We start from the raw sequence: 20,731 nt of genomic DNA on the forward strand, positions 1-20,731 counted from the left end.
AACAGGATTATTTTAAAATACATAGAGAGAGAAATGGACCATTTTAGAGATTTCAGTACTGACGCAATTCCCGAAAATCTTAATTTACAGGAAAAGTAAATATGAATAATCTCTCTAAGGTTGTTCCTATCAACATAACCAATGCCATCTTAAAACCTTAAAAGCCTTTTGGTTCTTACTAAGTATTTTTAGATGTAGCCTCATTTTTTCAAGTTAATTTCTAAAACATCACAACAACATCATGTTTATCAAGCATTTCTCAGACAGGATAAAATGGGACATTTGTTAGAGACTATTTACTGCAGTGGATTAAATGACTGAGTATGAGTCAGTGGTGATTAAACAACATGTTCCCGAGTACAGGTCGTGAGGTTTTAATGGTTTTTAGACAGTCAAGCTTTGCACCACAGAGTAAAACAGACTCTTATCAGGGTTTGATACACAACTGATTTAATGAGCCATTCGCAGTTTCACTGTACCGGCCGTGTGTACTTAGACTTGCATGGCTTAATCTTTGAGACAAGCATATGCTACTGGCAGGATCAACCACGTTGCCTTCAGGCACACACCGTACTTTAATGTTTTGATCTTTTCATGTGTTGATTATGAAAAAACAAAGAAATTATAACTTTATCCTGGAATAAAAATTGTAGGCAGGATCAGGTGCTAATCAGTGAGTGAGACACAAATTGAAGTCAGACTGACTTAGTGACACGAGGCTGGACAGATAAGATGCCGAGCAGACAGTTATGTGTGGTCTCGAGTGGTAATAGTTCAAATTCCCACAAATCATAACAGCATTCCTGTAGTTCATACACCTTTCTGAAGAAAAGGCGGTGTCTGTTGATGAAGAATAGATACAGGTGTGATATCTCTCATCAGCTGAAGTATGAGCAGGATGTCTAAGGCCACCCCAAGCTGTTCTGTAATCAGTGAGTCTACAAGGTCTAATCACAGCCTTTCCCTTAATCACGTGTGTTCTCCCCTCAAAGTCACGGCCGTGCCCTCATCCTTCTTCTGTTGTGACTGTGAACGGTAGAGTTAATGATCTGTGTTGTTGTGGTTGGTATCCTTTCAGCAAATAATGCGTAAAGGAGACCATTGCCGTTATTTTATCTTTTTGACATGATCAACTGAACACTGAATTTATCTGACTGACAGATTTAAACTCAGCTGTCCAAAGAATCTGGACAATCAAAGAATCATCCTGTGGCACCTGGTTTCACATTTATTCTTAGGAATGAACTTGACTGTGGATTTTTTTTTGTGACCTTCCCTTTGTCTGTTTATCCTTAACAGCTAATAAGCAAGCAAACTGTTATGAATGATGTCAGGAACATAAAGTCACTCCTGTGCATCAGAGCAGCTTCTTTTCCGGAGCAGTAAAAGGTGCTGTTTTGATTTGGTGAGAAGCTGAATCCCCATAGATCAGAGCAGAGCACATTTCACTTTAGCTAGTCGTGAAAAGTTTATTGATGACTGGTCCATTCTTATTCCCAATCCTTTGGCGGGTCATAATCATAACAGTGCCCATTTATAATCCAGTGTTTTGATGATATTCTGAAATCTTTGTTCTGAACTCAAACTCTCCTTTACAGCAGTCGATCTCGATCAGTTCTCATCTGAAAGCTCTAACGGACATTTTTTAAACAATATTTTGTCTGAATACATTTAAACTTGCAAATACTCTGTGTCTATGTGTCATTTGCATCCTCAAATTATTATTTATTATTATTATTACCCATTACAAATTATTAAAGCTCACAAAGTTCATAACTGCGTCATGAAAGTTGACCTGTGACTAAAACATGACAAAATTTCAAACTGAGCTCCACTAATTAAATCTGGACTAAAACTGAGAGAATATATTTCTAAAATATGACTGAACACTTTTCAGGAAATGAAATAAAATCCCTGTCAAAATTAACACAGTTGTGCATCTTTAAGACTTCAACTGTCAATCAGCTACAACAATATGCATCAATATCTGATGCCTGAATTTGTAATATCACTCTAAAAGTCAGTAAATGGGTCAAGACAGAATGAGTCAGAGGTTTGATGTTGGACCGTGTCAAACCGTGTCACTCCTGGGATGTAAAATAGTGACAATAGGGACTTCAAAGTGTCAGTGTGTTGAAATAAGTTGTCGTCCTGAACCTGGAAAAGTCAACAACCAGTGAGGCTGTTTGAACTTTTTGGTTCTTGGCTACACAGTCAACAAATAGTTCAAAGTTCAACATTTTTTTGTGAACTTTGAAGCCAATCATGATGTCAGGTAACCAACATTAGACGTGTGCTGTAGCTGTCATGGGAAAGAGTCAAACTGATCAGTGTTAACTTACAGTGGAAGCATCAGTGGCTCTAAAACAACACTTATGGCAGGATGGGGCTTTTCCCAATTTGCTGTGCAGCAGCTAAAATTAGTCGAACTCTGCAACATGGACACATCACTGTTAAAATCCTTAGAGATGGATTCTCCAGATGGACTAGAGTGCTAATAATTCAGAGACCACAAACATTTGTCATGGAGGCTGCTGCTGCTTCGACACTCTTCTGTGAAGATGTGGAGGTCAGTGTGTGGGTTCCAGTGGAACATGGAACATGGAAAGGAGCAATGAGCCCTGAACTCCACTGTTCTGCTACTTATCAATCATGAAGTAACAAGGACCTACTCATTCTGATGTTTCTGTTAATTATGGACAAAATAGACTAAGAAATGAGTAATTAAAGAGCTGTTTCTAGTGTTTTCAGGAACAACTTGTTAATTTAACCATCAGATCATTCCTGGTTCCTTTCTCACATCTTTACTGTACTGTAGTGTGAAGTGTCCCCACAGCAGCTTCTATTTAAAAATATTCAAGCACTTCAAACCGTTTTTAAGTTTCAGCAGCAGGTGGGCAGGGCCAACACAGACTTTGCCTTATTTGTGGAGGAGGCAGGTCTGGTAGGTGTGACCCAGCAGGACAAAAGCACACATGCAAGACGAGTTGTGGTGTCTGTCCGTGAGCTTCTTTTTCTCCACCCTCTCAAACACATCAGCCTCTCGTCTCAGCACTGAGGACACTCCCTGCGTGAATGTGAGAGAGACGGTGTGTTGGATGTTTTAATCCCTGTTGTCCCTTCAAGTACGAACCACATTGACCTTCTCCTCCTCGTCTCGCTGGGAAGAAAACATGACAGACACGGCAACCAACATGCGACTGAAGCTGCCGCTCACCTGCTTCATCCTGGAGATCATCATCATCATCCTTTTCGGAGTGCTGGTGCAGTATGACAAGGAGACGGATGCAAAGAAATGGCATTTAGAGAAGAAGAGTGAGAACAAATCTGACTATGAAAATGACTTCTACTACCGCTACCCAAGTGAGTGACCTGTTGATGTCTTGAGGTTCAGGGTCAGAGGTTACAGTAAGGGTCAGGGGTCAAGAACACCCAATTAGTAATCTGTGCCTTATCTGTGCATGCTGTACTGCAGCAAGTTCTGAAGACCTGCTCTATAACTAATGTTCTCCTCTGAGTGTTTTTCACAGACAGTAAGTCTCAGAGTCCGTGGTAAAACAGAAAATACTCGTAGAGCAGGAAGATTTAAGGTATTATCTCAAAATGAATGCTATCTAATACCATCATGTATGGCTTTAGTGTTAAATCAAGGCAACATTTTCACAGTTGATCACTCGTACTTTTATCTCGTACTCCAAAAATAATCTGGTCTTTATGAGACTCGTTTCACTGTACTTGTGTCTTTTTAATGATGCTTAACTCACTAACTCTAAATCTAAATCTTGTCATCTTTTACATGCTCCCTCTGTGATTTTCACAGTTCTGTAAGTATGCTCAGTTTGCATGTTGTCCCAGTTCATTTACATATTTAAAACCTGAGTTTTGTCACAGTATTAACACGGTTCACACTTCAACTGGAAAATGTTCCTTCAAAGGGATGAAAAGTTGCTGAGCTGCTAATTGGATGGTTCTGTTCTTTTTGGAGTGAACATTTCATAACTGTGTCTTCCAGTCCACTGCTGTCCCATAGATTCAGACCCATTGATGGTTAATTTCCTGTTTTGTTTGTTCTGATGGTGCAGACAAAAGCATTTTTTCTTCATAGGTTGCAAGTGAACACAGGCCACTAACCAAGTGTTTCCGTAAATACACACATTTTCTGTCCATTAGATAATTACTGAACACAAAACCTAAATGTGTTTTGCAGCAGTAATTAAAAAAATGCTCCTGATCATCATTTTAAACAATGAATAAATGTATCTCCAAAGCAGTAAAAGGGTCATACTGACCATATTTGTTCATTCACCATAAGATGTTTCATGTTTTCACAGTGAGAAAATTTAGTCAAGAAGCGGGAAAGTCATCGTGGTTAATGTTTTAAAAAGTCAATATTTAACCAAACCACATTTAGCTAAACCGTTTATTAGTGTGTATAAACATTATTTCTAAAGGGTTGTATATGTACAGTTCTCATAACAGGTAGAACTGCAGCTTAAGTTTAAATTCTATAATTCACTTTTAAGTTCAGCTTTAATAAATCAGCTTAAAGGAATAAGACTGAGGGCTCGTGGACATGTATCAACACGTGAGACCCTGTCTTGGTTAAAGGGCTGTTATCCCTCAGGCAGGAGGGAAGGAAATATAGAGATGCAAATGTTTTCCTAACAAATGCATGCTCTTCTTATGTAACTATGTTTGAATCCCCAAGATGAAACCATCCACCTGCAGGCTGTTATTCCCCTGAACTGTTCACCTTAAAGTAACATCTAGCCTGAGGCTCAACCAGCAGCAGCACTTATAATGAAGCTGCTAATAGCTAACGCCCCCTTGGAGCAAGTTCTCTACTGAGTTTGGAAATTTCTGTGTCAAAACAGTTTAATCAAAAACAGACTAATGTAGTATTTTAGGTGAAATATATCTACATCAATTGAATATGTAGCATTTACATAAAAATCAAATAAAAGGCCAAAAAAGGAGAAATGAAATTATCCTAATCCGAAATGTATACATTTCATACAGGGACAAATAGAGTTAATATTTATTTTCATAATATGCACTGACATGCATGACTTCAAGATGTAAACTGGTTTATTTGTGTGTGTAAACAAAAAAAAAAGAGGAACCCTGAAGCATGAAATTCAAGTTCACATCCAAACTTCAAACATTCCCTCATTCATCAGATGATTCAGTCATTCCAAGGCTTTAAACTTTCAAAAGTAAATTTAATATTTGCATGAGCTGCTTAATAGTGAGAGTTAACAAGCACAACAGAAAATATTTCTATGCTATATTCAGTATAGTCCTGAAGTGCCCTTGAGCAAATATCTACCTGCTCCTGGAAATGCTGCTCTGAACACGTGTGTAACCTGTGACTGATCGCGACCGTAGTCACAACCATGTAGGAAAGCATGTTGAATATTGATTTAATTAAATTGATTTTATTAAAGCATGTTGAATATTGATTTTATTAAATTGATTTTATTAAAGCATGTTAAATATTGATTTCCAGTTGATGAAAAGACTGTTAAACTACCACCTCACTGACTTTCTCAGTGTTGCCTTTAATTATACTCGATGTGACACATCTGAAAACACTCATCACTCCTTTGTTGAAGTCACATTCTCACGTGTCACACACAGGAAACGGAGCGTGTGACCTGCTATTCACCCAACAACGTTCATCCTTACTTCCGATACACCTGAGTCATTATTTGGTTTATTGTTATATTCTTAGCTACATGAAATCGTACTGTGGATTCTCTTTGAGCGTTATTTCTAACCTCAGTCTGAGCAAGAGGCTGTAACACGTTAGACAAATAAGAGGAAAGAGGAAAAGGTCTCTAATTTATCATGCTCACTGTCACGTAAGCAGAATCAGGAGATCACCCTCATGTCTCAGTAGTGTGTACACACACCTGGAAAGAACCTGTATGAGTATATGAAAATGCAGGATCACATGTGTCCAGCTTGTAAATCCACCATATCAGTGGCAGTATAGTAAATCTAGTATGTTTCTATAGGCTGTGTGAAAGGTCCGTTTTATTAGGACAACAGAAAATCATTCATAGTAAAGTGCAATTTGACTGTTTTCTAATTTATTTCACATTTGATTTAGTTCAAATAAAATGATGATTTAAAAAAAATTTGAAAATATAATTTCTAATAATCAATTTCTCCAAAATTGGCACAAACAACCTCTTAGATGGATGAAATGAATACGTTGGATATTCAAGGTCAAAGTCACTGTAACCTCACATTCATCTAGGATATCTCAGGAGCACCTTGATGAAATTTCTTCTGGACAGAGGAGGAGAGTTGGTGGAGGCATCGAACCACGAGGTTAAAGCTGTTTGAAGGTCTCAAGGTTATTTTAGTTGATCTCAGCCTGAATCTGTTAACTCAGACACCTTTTTTACAAAACAATTCATTCAACAATTGAGGGACATGTCAGTCTTTGCTATTTTATCACATTTTTGAGCTTGAAAATGGTCAAATTTAAAACATCTATATTATTGTAGCTTCGACAGATTCCAGTGACAGTAAGACAGTAATTCTGCTCAGCAGTCTGTCGTCGCCTTGATTATGTGGCTTCCTCCTGGATGTCACCTCGTGTATTTGGGCCAAAATGCCAACGGGGACGCTGGCAGCACATCCGGCCTGGCCATGCCAATTAGTGGTCGCCATGGCGACAGCAGCCACAGCATAGTGCAAAACTGTATGTGGCAGCCTGGTGTGAATAACGAGAGCTAGAAAGCAGTGCTCAGATACAGTGTGAACCAAGACGGTGAAGTTCAGAGTTAGTCTTTCACACAGTGGATGAGCTATATGAGAACTTTTAATGAGTTTCTAAACATGAACACCACTAAGGAAGAGACCTGAGTCACTGCTGAAAGGAAAGAACCTCTGAACAAAGGCTTATGTAACTGTGCTCATTCACAGCAAATGGCTGTTTTCAATGACAAAGGCCTAAAGTGGGACAGTTGTTGGCAGAGATCGTCTGTTTTCTCCTGATTGGGGCTATTGAGGGGCAGATATGAGGCTGACCTAAATGACTGGCATCCTCACTGAAGTGTGTTTGGCTGCTGTAAGGCTTTACACTGTAAAAGACTTAGAATAAATCTTATTGTACATGTTGGTGATTATTTAGTTTTTTATTGTTTCTGTTTCATTTTAAACAAAATGGAGAAAAAAGGAAGTACACATGGTACAACTGTAAACAGGATTTGATTGAAATTCAATATAACCTATATTGTAAACTAATTATTTGTTTTTGTAGTGTTGGTCACAAAAAGAAACAATGAAGATGCTTCATTGGGCTCGGCCTATTTCTACTGAGCACATTCACTATATTTTACATTTGTTTGGTCAAATTAACAATTTACTAGTTTATCAAAAAAGTAACTGTGTGACTAAATCATAATGAAACCAATAAAGCAGCATTGGAGTCAATTATAACACACAGAGTCAACTGGAAGCTTCACTAGTATGTTGAAATACGTAAACCTTCTAAAACAGAGAAGACCAACTAAGCTGAGCATTGATCCTCCCGACCAATAAGCTCATCATCTCGGCTTGTGTCTTCTATATTCTGCAGGTTTCCAGGATGTGCACGTGATGATCTTCATTGGTTTTGGATTCCTCATGACCTTCCTGCAGAGATATGGCTTCGGTAGCGTGGCGTTCAACTTCCTGATCTCAGCCTTCGCCCTGCAGTGGGCCACGCTGATGCAGGGTTTCCTCCATGGTTTGCATGACGGAAAGATTGACATTGGAGTGGAGAGGTTTGTGATAAACCTGCATGTTTAAAGGGACACACGTGCGCCCGCACACACACACACACACACACACACACACACACACACACACACACACACACACACACACGCACACACGTGCACTCACACACACACAACAACAGTATATTGAACATGCGAAGTGGGTTGCATGCGAAGTCTTGCAGTTCAAAGCAGAGCTTATGTAAAGTGTCCCACCACAGTTTTACAAAGACAAAGAGGACTTCGTCACATTGTGTCACATATTATAGATGAATGCCTTGCCTTAAATAAAACAAGCATTAATAGTTATTTTGGCCACTTGAATGATGCAGGATGAGCTGTAAAGACATAATGTAGTGATTAAGCTCTAAATATGGAAAGCATGTTAACAAACGGAGGTTAAAAAGCCAAACAATCATATTAAAACAAGAGACACTTGGCAAATTCAAAGATTGATTCATTGGCAATGCAAGCAAAGTGTTAAAGTTTCAGAACCTTATTAATTCTTACACACACGAACCGTATATTTACCCAGACTGATATTTTTTACTAAATGCAGCACTGCATTAATGTTCTCATTAATCTGTGTCTTTCAGTATGATCAATGCTGATTTCTGCACCGGTTCTGTGCTCATCTCATTTGGAGCTGTTCTGGGTAAAACCAGCCCGGTCCAGCTGCTGTTCATGGCACTGTTTGAGGTCACACTGTTTGCTGTCAACGAGTTCATCTTACTGTCCGTTCTAGATGTGAGTTGAAAAAACACATCAGAGAAATGCAGCGTAAAGCAGAACAGCACAGAATATCTGGTGTACTGGATTAGATGAAGGTTAATCTAGTGGGTTCTATCTCTTCATACTCGTCGCTTATTGTAGCGACGAGTTGTTCATTTTTAACTATATTTATGTTTGTATTCATCATCTTCCTGTGTAATTAATACTGTATCTTAACTGGGAACTAACGTTTCAGGCCAAGGACGCTGGGGGCTCCATGACCATCCACACATTTGGAGCCTACTTTGGGCTGATGGTGGCCCGAGTTCTATACCGGCCCAACCTGGACAAGAGCAAACAGCGGAACTGCTCAGTCTACCATTCAGACATGTTTGCTATGATTGGTAAACGCCTGCAAATTTACAAACAAAAATACTTTAATGAGATTTTTTTTACTTAATAGGGTAACATGCACAGGGTAAAGCCTTGCTTCTCCTGCCACCTAGTGGTTGTTGAATGATCTGTCAACATCAGCTGGTCGTTGCAGTCTAGCAGTATCTTGTATCTGTAACCTATATAGAGAAAGATTTATTATTATGATGAATAATAATAATAGTACTAGTAGTAGTACTAGTAAGAGTAATACATCACCTGAGATTCTTTGCACATTATACACAATATTAAATATTAAAATGTTATGAATTTGGATGAATCAAAAACAACTGTCCTCACTCCACCTCCGTTTAGGCACCCTCTACCTGTGGATGTTCTGGCCCAGCTTCAACTCGGCCATCACTGCTCATGGAGACGATCAGCACCGCACAGCCATGAACACCTACTACTCCCTGGCTGCCTGCACTCTGTCCACCTTCGCTATGTCCTCACTCACGGCACATGACGGCAAGCTGGACATGGTGAGGACACATGGTTACTGGATCGAATCGTGGTTTACAAAATCAAACCCCTCCTCCAGTAGGGGTCGTTCTGTTTACTGTACGTTGGATCTCACTTTGGTTAAAAGCAGCTTCACAGTGTTTAGAATTCATGACAGTTATTCAGAAGTTGATGAGTGTGTCACCTCAAGGTACACGACCCTCCCCAAAAATGTGTTCTGGCTGAGTCACAGTGAGTCTCACAGTCGCTGCATCTTTGCTGTCATCAGTAAATCAAGCTGAACTCAAGTTGACACATTCCTGCAGTGATATTAATCAAACTTAAAATATGTTTCAGTTGACAAAGGGAGTGGGCATACCATATAACCTGCTGATAGCAAAGACAAGCAATCAGTTGATGGGATCAGCTTGTGTCTAATGTGCTCCACCTGTTTGAAGCCTTGTCACCGTGTGGTGTGAAAAAGGCTCAAACATGTTACACTGTCTGAAAGTTCCTGCTTCTTGAATCTGAAAGTCTGATCTGTCTGACACAAACACTCTTCTTTTCAACGTGTCCTTCTACACCTTAATTTGTTTGAATATTTCTGCTAAAGTCACATCTCCTCAGGACACACTCACACATCACTGGTGCAGGCTACTGCTGGTTGAAATGCTGATTTTTAACTTCCAAAGTTAAAGTTGGTGAATCGCTTTAGTTTATTTAAGCTACCAGTGATTTGTCTCTAATTGTCAGTGTGGTTTCTTGACTGGTAACATAAAGCAGCTGGTTGATTCAGACATTAGACAGGGTCATTGCCAGGATTTAAGAAATATTAGCATGAGTCCAAGTCGCTGAGTAAGACAAGAAGTGTTGGAGCAAACGTTGCAGTGCACAGCGAGTACAGAATTACTGATGTTGCAGCATCAGCAAAAAGCTTCTACCACATAGTAAAGAAAGTGGTAAATTAAATCCTTTAAAGGTTTTTCTTTTTCTTTAGGTCCACATTCAAAATGCAGCTCTGGCAGGTGGAGTCGCAGCGGGAACGGCTGGTGAAATGATGCTGACACCTGTTGGCTCTATGATCGTTGGTTTCTTGGCCGGCATCATCTCTGTGCTGGGCTTCAAGTATCTCACAGTAAGGATCATTCCCCTCTTATGTTTTCTGGGTACATCTGTGAAGTTGCTGTTCACATGAGTGATAGCTGTGAGCTGGTTGAAACTAATCAGAGTTAAACAGCAGTGGTCAAACAGACCTTTTCTGGGACATTTAATTTGAATTTAATCATCTTCTTTTTTGCTCACAGCCCATCCTGGAGGAGAAACTGAAGATCCAAGATACCTGCGGGGTTCACAACCTGCACGGCATGCCCGGCGTCCTGGGTGCTATTGTGGGAGCGGTGACAGCTTCTCTGGCATCCAGAGAAGTTTATGGAGATGGGTAAATTCTTAATTAGTTCTGAAAAACAGGCAAGAGAAGATCCTGCAAAGACACAAGAGCGCATTGACGGTTGTGCAGGACACTTTATTATTATTATAAATAATATATATTATTTAAGATTTACATTGACGTTCATTCTTAATCTGTCAACACAAACACATGACCAGCAACACGATCCTATCAGAAGTCACTTTAATCTTTCAAATGAGTAAAAAGTGTTTAAAATCAATAAGTAAAAATGGATTATGAGTGATGTTACAAGGTCTAACCTTTTTCAGTGAGGAGACCAAAAACTTTCCACATTCTGCTGATGGAAGCAGTTTGTTAGTTAGTTAATCACTGAGAGTGAGACAGCAGGACTGTATGTAGTCAGATACAGATCTCAGCTTTCTCCAGTGTCCTCACACACTGCGCCTTTAGTGTTGAGACTATGGTGCTGCACTTGTTAAGTTAGTGAAAACCTTTGTAGCTCAAAGATTCAGGTTATAGGTAATAAAGTGATAATAAAGCAGTTTTAAATCTCAGCTAACCTGTAATCATGACTTGTCGTTTGTGTCTCAGTTTGGAAGACGTCTTCCCCGAAATAGCAAAGGGACATTTAAGTGCGTCGACCCAGGGATTTCGTCAGGCCATCTCCCTTGGTGTCACTCTGGGTATAGCCCTGCTGGGAGGGATTGTTGTCGGTAAGTCTTCAGATAAATCCCATCACTCCAACAGGAACAGGACATGATCTCAGCAGCATTTCAATGCCTGTATTTCAATGTGAATCTGCTCATAACAGCCTGAAACAACCCAGAAACTCTGAAAAACTTTAAAACAAACTTAGTTGAACTGAAGTTTAGACGAATCAGTGGAAAAACTCATCAAAGGGGAACAAGTAAGATTTCCTTTGCACTCTATTATGTAATGACCACAAGTGCTGGCTGGGTTAATGAGGAACAATTAACTTTCTCAGCTGTTGAGATTTTTGTCGTTCAGTATGATCTCATTAGATAAATTCTGTAAACAACAGCTAACAGCTGTAATATTCTTCATGATCTTGATAATCACATGATCAGATCACAAGGTGTCTCTGTCTGCGTAGGTTTTATTTTGAAGCTGCCAGTCTGCGGGGCTCCTTCTGACGCCATCTGCTTTGAGGACAACATCTACTGGGAGGTGAGTTTGATGCAAAAGAGACAGTGAAGCTTCATTCTGACATTGAAAGGGTTTGTTTGGAAAGCAGCCAGTTACAGAAACATAAAGGCAAAGCTTAATGAAGGAAATAAATGCAGGAGAGTGGGCAGCAGGTTAATTAAACATTGAAATTGAATGATTCATTGTAAATAGAGGAAAAATAAAAGCAACCGATATTAACTATGTCAGGTGTTAAATGGAAATGATTATTTATAAGAAGTATTTATCATTAAGAAAACAACAGGATATTATGGAACAGTGACTCTGCTTTAAAGTAAAAGAGAGCAGAGTGTCACTGAAAGTAGGACAAATTAAACACAGATTAAAAGTGAAAGGTGTAAAGTGAAGCGACACCGATTTCCTGAAGGGGGTTTAGCATCTAGTCTTTCAGCCACAAGGTGGTGACATCGCACCAACGGTCAGATCATTCATGACCGTGCTAATGCTGACACAGCATCGCTGCTCAACCAGCAGGTGGAGCAGAGTCACCAGGAGGTGACTGTATGATCAACCAGGTGGATCACAGCACCCCAGGATGATGTCAGGGGTTCTTACTTTGGATTCACATCATTTAGATTTCATACCCAATGTATGATTTGGATATATAGACTATTCAGTTTAAGGAAATATTTCCATAACCTTTTGAAAGTTATTTTCTTTTTGATAACTTTTCACTATTAGTCTGTTTTGTTGTGCTGTTTTATTCTGTTGTTTGAACTTATTAAATCAAATAGTAAGGGATTCATCTGTCACTGTCTTCTTAATAAATATCCAAAGATGATGCAGTGCTTCCAAGAGACCTGGAGGACCTGGTTCAGAGCCACAGTTAGAACATATTTAGATGAGAAAAAGAAAAGGAGGTTTAGGAGCGGACGAGGTCACAAAGTCCAGAAACTCAATTATCTCATCCTCTGTTTTCTGTCTCAGGTGCCTGAAGACAGCCCGAGTCACGGGGACCAGCTGGCTAGTGTGAGGACAGAGGAGTCCGAGAAGCTCAACAGTTAGACAGACGGAGACAGAACACACACACACACACACACACACACACACCTTGAGGTTTTAACAGCCCACGACCTGAGTATTAAGACCTGCAGGTTGTAAAATAGAAAAGTCCTCTCACATCATGTTGACTGCCAAATGTCTGCATGTGTAAATAGTCAAATGTTCTGTTCTGTTCAGCCGCTAGAGGTCTGTGTAGAACAATGACAATCAGTGACACAGTGCACTGGGGAAAGGATGGTGCTGTCTAATCGTAGCCTAAACCAAGACACTGTTACAGAATTAACCTTTACAAGCCAGATTCAAACCAAAGACTCGAGAGGCCTCCAGTGAAACCGAGAATCTAAAAAGGGCTCACGTTTTCTTACTAAATCAGTTTTGTTTTTTACGATTTTCTTTCTTTGACATAAAGGATTTTTATGCAAATCAATTAATTCATTCAAGACTTTTTTGTACGGTACAGTATGTATTAAACCTGATTAGTTTCTGTTTAGGATTTATTGTCATTTTATTTTTCATATCAAACTGTGATTAGTTCAAATTGAAATGTTACTGTTCAGTTCAGTTTCTTTACATTTTCTTTATGCAGTAGATCTTAGTTTGGATTTAGTTTAATTGGTAATAAGTGCATTAGGTTTTTGGAAAAATTTTATGTGAACTGGAAATTTCTGAAGCAGAATATTGGATAAAATTTGACAATAATAAATTGTTCATGTGTTGTGACTCATTCAATATTACACTGCACTGTACAGATGTATTATAATGAATCTAAATAAAATGTGATCATGAATCTCAAATCACCATCAACGTAAACATGGAAATTATATTTTCAAAATAGAAATGATTAATTTATGCTCGTCTTGCTCAGGAGTGTTTTTCTGTTCAGGATATTCTAATAAAATGTAGGAAAGAGGTAAACAGCAGTGCAATCAAGTCCCTGCTTGTTATGATGAAGGCCAGTCATCATTAGTCCCCTTTTTTCTTGAAGACTTAATGACTGTGTCGCAATCATGGTGGAAGGGGTTAATGCATCCAGTCCAAATGGGGTTTGTCTCTCACCACATAATTAACACAGTTTCACTTTCAGGGATCAAACAGCCGAAGAAAACGGGTGTCCTTGTTAGATACGGTCTCCTCGGGGCCTGAGTACGAGGTTTGATTAATACCACTGAGGAGGAGGAGGAGGAAGAGGAGGAAGAGGCAGCATCATCAACAAATCAATGGATCAACTTCCAAGGACTCACTTTGTTTTATGTTGCCAGATGGTACAATTTCATAGGATTCATTATGTCCATTGAGGATAAACAAGCATTTGCAGAACTGTAGACTGTTTCCTTTTTGCATTAGAAAAAGGACAACGTGGGAAAAATGAAACCAGTTCACTAGAAGTCAATGTGCAGAAACATATTTTCAAAACAAATAAACTGAACTTGTTGACGACTTGATGCCTCGTGTTGCGGTTTACCCAGAGCATGATGGGAACTGTAACGCCAAAAACTAAAGCACATTTAGCAGAAATAGGGGAAAAAACCTTCTTCAGTGACTCATTAAAATATTATTATAAAAGTACTAAATTTCAGATGTTTATGTCCCTTTAAAATTATTTCTTTACACTGGCACATTTGTCTAATGACGACACCCTTCAGTCCCACAGGTAAAAGACCTCATCAAAGGATGTAAAAATATGTTCATGTACAGTTCATTTATTATCCTGAAAATAACACTATATCCCTCCTTGTTTTTGTAAACTCCATTTTAAATAAAATCTGAATTGTTTCATGATAATTTAAACTGTATTTAGTAGATGCCAACGGAAAAACATCAACTATTGAGTGAGTTTAAACAAATAACTTTACACTTATTTTCTCTGAAACTTGTCGTCACCCACTGTATATTTCACTTTGGATTCTAACATGTGAAAGTATACTAAGATATTAATACAAACCAGTCATTAGCATAGCTAAATAATGTCCTTTCTGTAAGCAGCCCCTCTGTGGCATTAATCACCCCTCATATGGAGGGCCCCTTGCAGGATGTGAGAGCCTCGTCTGACATCTTCCCCCAACCCGATTTGGTGATGGTACCTCAGCGTGAACAGGCGCCGCAGCTTTTTCCCAGGAACGAGAAGACAGGTGGACAGCTGTTTACTGAATAGGCGCTCGCACTGAAGAGCTTAATTGAGCTTCATAGGGCTAATTAAAATGCAGAGAAAAATAATCATGATTATGGTAATTATTCTATTGTCTAATATGTCTTCTGGAGATGTGCTTGTTTGGCATCATACCTGCAATATTATTTATTTTATTTAAGTTTCTTTGTGGTTTTAATGGTAGCCACTGTTACCTTAGGTTATATCATCATGTAAGTTGGTATAATAATTGCATAATAACATGTAATTATGTTGCTGCAGAACAAATTGTCTTTATGAGTGACCGAAATGATCATTTGTATAAGTTGTAGCTTTATTTCTATTATTCACACAACTTTTAAACACAATCTCAACAGTGTGATGAAAAATTATCGCAGCTTATTACAGGATCTCACAATGAGGACAGAGGTCACATCCTCTGTACTTTGGAGGATATGAACATTTTTGCCCTCTGTCACGATGTGTAGCCTTCATTTTTATGGATAGTCGGCCAGGATCAGCGACCGCATCGACTTTAATTTTGCAATTCAGGTTTAGCTCCAGTGTGTCATATCGTCTGGTCAACCACGATACACGTTTTGGCTATTTGGGGGATTTACTGATAGAAAATTAAGATAATGCCTGAAGTGACTGATGAAATGAGACGTACTCTGAGTAAAAGCGTTCAGTATTTAACTTATTTATTATTTTTTTTTTTGTGTTTGCACATATTTACATTTGTGATAGTCATGTTCTAAGACGTGTGTCTGAAGGTGATAGCAGCAGTTTTCACACCAGGCAGAGAAGCACTTGTTAAATATGACCTCAGTATTTGTACTATATCTTATACTGACATCTCTGATTATACTACATTTTTACACAGTTTACCTTTTACACTCAATGGAACATCACACCTAGATCCTAGAGACCATATTAAACTCTTGACCTTACTAACTTACTTCTCTACATGTGCCCTGTGAGCAAAGCATGGCTGAATGGTGCAGATCAGTGCCTCGGGCTACACGGGGCTGTTCTAAGCAGCTGTAGCCTCCTGTGGCTCAGCCTCGAGCTCATATGTGATTGTTGTCCTTAACACTGTTCTGGAGGTGAACATAATGGGTTAATAGGCTCCCTCAGGATCTCCTGGTCCCCTGTGGGAGCCCTTAGCCTGCTCATAGCCCTATGGAGTCCATGATGGGCCAAGTCTAAAACCACCGTGGGGACCTTCCACACTGACAGAACGTCAGAGCCTGAGAAGATAAATTTAATTTGTACAGAAATGCATATTTTCATCACTACAGTATATATGCAAATAACTAAATCATCAGCTGGGCTGTTTTATTGCTCTCAACATTGGATTGTACCAAAATCTGCCAGAATTAAACATGTCACAGAGCGGGGAAGGTCCTGATATTTAATTCTTTTATAGTATTTGTTGTAAAAACTGGAGCCATCAGCAGTTAAAGGTGAAACTGTTGGTTTCTAGCAGTAAATAGTCTGTAGGAGGGAAGTGGAATAAAAGTAAAAAGTCAAACTAAATCAGAACGTTGTAACTTCACATCTCTGTTTCCCTTTTACATAAGACACAGTGATAATATTTGCTTGCATAATTATTCCATGTGCTTATGTATTTGTTAAGATGCTTCACAGCAAACTTCTCAGTGTAAATTGCAATCAGAGTATAAATATCAACACTTCCGTGGTACATCTGCGAGTGCACTCCCATCAGAGTTAATTTAACTTTAGTTTCAACAGTCATCCCAAAAAAGTCTCTATCAGCGCTCCAATCAACACTCATCAATTCAGAATCATTATCAGTGAAAAGACAGAAATCTGTAAATGCTGCCAGCGTGTTGGAGGTGACACAGGTAGCAGCTATGCACAGTACAGACTGTGTGATGTCACATGGAGAAAAGCAAAACTTAAAGGCACAGTTTGGGGCCCCGGCTGTGATTTTTAGTGCTGTGTTTTTCGTTTAGATTCAGATTATATCCAGGAACAAAGCTGTGATCGTAGCCCCCTCGTCACCATTCTGGTAGGATCGGCGACCTGCTGAGAGGTTGTGACTGATGCCAACTAAGCAGGGTGATGATGGAGCAGGGGTGTCGGTGGGGGGTGCTGACTAAATGCAGGAAGTTGTTCAGCTGGAGAGGGTTTCAGCCACTTGACTGAGGGGAAATTGCCTTGCAGTGCTCCACAAGTATTTGGGAGTGCTTCACTTGAATTTCCTCCCTGAAAAATGGCAAGCTGTGTGAATGCCAAATCAACAAAAGTAGTGGCAGTGTTCATTTCGGGTCTGCCAACGGTCGTCTCTTTCATAACTCGCTATGCGGTTGACAAATCCTGTGTGTGAAAGCAGAATGAAACCTCCAGCCTCCCCCGAAGTCCGACATCAACGAATAAAAAGCATAATAGGTACAAGCTCTGACTTGGTGAAAACACGATCACCTCATTGGTTAAATTAGATTTTTAATGCTTCATGTAGTAGCTTTTAAATGCTGTTATCAAAATCCAGGTCCGCTTACATACCCAGATATTGTCATACAGTCCCTTAGATGTGGGAAAATTAATTTGTTACCATTAAAAGGGGAAAAATACATCAAATATGTGTCTTGGTGCATCTTTCACACCACAATGCACTAAAGGCGTTAAGATGAAGACACGTCCAATGTTTTATCAAATCCAGAGAAACACTGAGTAAAGTTCAGATACTTTCTTATTTAATAAGCAGCTTTCCTCAGACCACATTCTGAGGGTCTCTTTAATTCCTCGAGGTCATTATATCATTGATGTGCCACTCTGTAATTCAAACTTCTCTTTATCCTTCCTCAAACTGCATACAGGGTCTTTAATTATGTCTTAGATGACTAAGTAAACCTAAAATTTAAGACCCTTAGATAGAACAAAAAAGGATTCGCAATTGGAAAGATCTAAAGAAATCATATTCATCGACCGGCTGAATGACCATTGTGACACGGAAGGATCACATTTAGGGCAGAATGGGGCAGCCTCTAATCTCAGTGTTCCTGCGAGGTCCCCTGGCTTAGCACCCCGCTCACTAACAAGGCCTCCCACTGGACCCATTACAAGAGGAAAAACCAACAAAGGCAGTTATTACACACTCCTTATGAAAGACACCAGGGGTGAAGGGGGGCAAGCTGGACACCACTGGAACAAAAGAACCCCCACCCCTTTCTCCACCACCCGTCCCCAGACGCCCTCACCTCCACCCCAATAACCCGTCCACCCGCCTCCTCCTCCAAATCAGCCACTTCCACTTCACGCATACCTCTGGGCTGCAAGCATTGTGGAGGTGCGTGACTCGAGGGGGTCAGCAGAGGTCGGGGGCAACACGGCCTCTTAATTGAGTGAGTCCATTGAGGGAGCATGTGGCTCAGCAGGGCCTCACCGGGGGCCAAGTCAGTGCTGTGAAAGGAAGGGAGCAGCTAGAAAGTCACGCTAGGAAAGCTGGGAGGATGCAGGGAGATCCCAGAGAGAGCTGACAGAGATGAACTGAGTCCAGTTCTCGGGTCCCTGCGCTGGTTTTCACTCATCTCTAATGGTCTTTTATCGTCCACGGCAGCAACAAAAAACAACCAAGTAGATATTATTTATTATATTTGACGACTTAAGCATCTGCAGGGAACGTTACACAACTACCAGCTCTTTGTGTGTTTTATCTTTTCATTTATCTGTGACAGTCTGCGAGTTTCTCCATCAGCTGATGTTGTGGGTCACCTGCCTGTACGCTAGATTTCTTTATAATGGATTTTTAATGTGAGTTTTTTATGAGTAATTATGGCATCCAAGTAATAGGCTGTGCAAATTGCAAAGATCACACTTTGTGCAATAATAGAAGTTTGGGTGAGACATGCACCTTCTTCTACTGTGACCTGTTTGCATTCCAACTTGAGAGACTGGTTTCAAAAGGTAATCCCAACCTTTACCCAAAGCTGCTTTATTAGCATAAATCCAAGCATTAGCCATCCATCCACAAACAGACTCAGGTAATCTTCACACAATCATGTCAGCACAGAGGCTGGAGCCATATTTCATGCACAATTTTAAAGGGAGCACTTAAACAAGACTGCAGCGTTGCAGAAAAGCACACAGCGAAGAGCCTGTTTCATGTCAGAAATAATTGCTCAAACACTCAGCACCCTGCACGACTCTTCCTGACACAGTATTACCCTCCTCTCTCTCTCACTCAGCTTTAATATCAAACTTGCAGTCGAATCCACTTCCAACAGATCACACTGCAGCTTGAGTTCACTCAGCAGTGCTGAGACTGGAGTTATTGAACCTCACTGAATCATATGTCTTCATATTAGATTAATCCTCCCTCGGCTCCATTTCACTAAACAATAAAGCTGCAAACTAACAAAGACAGATAAGACTTGTGTAGAGGAGGAAATCGTTTTCAGTCCTGCAAAAAAGAATGAATGGGACTAAAATCTGCCTGAATCTATGAAATCTGAACTGGCTGTGCATCAGTCTAAGGTTGTTTGGGGGAGATCTAAAGAGCACGTGCTTAATCCACACCTCAGCTGCACATATGGTATAAAATTATTAATTCATTCAACTGTTCAGACCATCGCATTCAGCCGTTAATCTCTGAGGGAATCGAGGGGGCACCCACCCAATCCTCCTCTCTTACTCCCTTCACTGCCCATTACCTCATTCTCATCAGTAAAGAAGACAGAAAAGAAAGTTACTGATAAAAGACAGAAGAAGAAAAGACATAGAATCTGATACAATCAGAAGAGAGAGAGAGAGAGAGAGAGGGCGAGAGGAAGAGATGAGGGGCATGCGTTAATTAACAAGCGCCTAATCTCAACCAAATTAATAACCGGGTAGTGGATGTGAGGAAGAGAGGGATGAAAAGGGGGGAGAGGAAAAAGGAGAAAAGAGGAAAGTAACATGATGGCTCTGGGTAAGCTGATGGGAATTTAGTCCCTGTCTTTTCCCCATAACCCCTCCTAACCTCTCCCATTCTCCTCAGCGCTCCGATCACAAACCCTCTTTGTGGTTCTCCCAAAAAACCTTTGTCGGATGCCAATTTGCATAAAAGCAACAAGCAACAACACTTTTTTTCCTCTCCTGTGGGATAGGACAGCAGCAGCTCCTCCCCTAGCAATGGCATCGCAATTCTTCTTGTTTTAGGACGCACACACACACACACACACACACGTGCTGGAGCATACGTGCAGGGTGACATGACGATGAATGTGCTTGTTTTATGATTCCCTCTGTGCACATGCTATTTATTTGTGTTCAGTGCTCTCACACACATATGCCGCATACACACACAAACGCACACATTTCCATTGGTCATGCATTCATCAATGCAGCACCAACAGACTCACACACAGACACACACGCACACAGAGGAACCCTCACACGGCTCTCTTTTGAGCGTAATTAAAACAGGAGGTGCTCACACAATACGCTTTTGTCTTAGGGCACGGCGAGGACAGGAGGGGCGAGGGGCCGCTGCATATTAATTAGGAGGCTGTGGTGTGAAAGCCAATCAGGCGTGTTAAACAGATGATATACTGGGACAAATATGGCACTATTTTCTAGCTGCTCTCCCACGGTGGCGCATGGATACAGGCGTTGCACTCTGCAACT

At 40.2% G+C, this 20,731-nt stretch overlaps 1 protein-coding gene across 1 annotated transcript; it reads left to right on the forward strand.

Moving 5' to 3' along the window:
* The first annotated feature begins 2,976 nt into the window (after positions 1-2,976).
* Positions 2,977-13,775, forward strand: rhbg (Rh family, B glycoprotein). Its single transcript, XM_026370708.1, has 10 exons — positions 2,977-3,363; positions 7,595-7,781; positions 8,372-8,522; positions 8,743-8,890; positions 9,234-9,400; positions 10,357-10,494; positions 10,664-10,797; positions 11,359-11,480; positions 11,882-11,955; positions 12,901-13,775. The coding sequence occupies exons 1-10, from the start codon at positions 3,174-3,176 to the stop codon at positions 12,976-12,978; spliced, it is 1,389 nt and encodes a 462-aa protein (XP_026226493.1). The 5' UTR covers positions 2,977-3,173; the 3' UTR covers positions 12,979-13,775.
* Positions 13,776-20,731: the final 6,956 nt, after the last annotated feature.

The sequence above is a fragment of the Anabas testudineus genome, chromosome 16, assembly GCF_900324465.2.
Source record: "Anabas testudineus chromosome 16, fAnaTes1.2, whole genome shotgun sequence".
In the NCBI taxonomy this organism is placed as follows: Eukaryota; Metazoa; Chordata; class Actinopteri; order Anabantiformes; family Anabantidae; genus Anabas; species Anabas testudineus.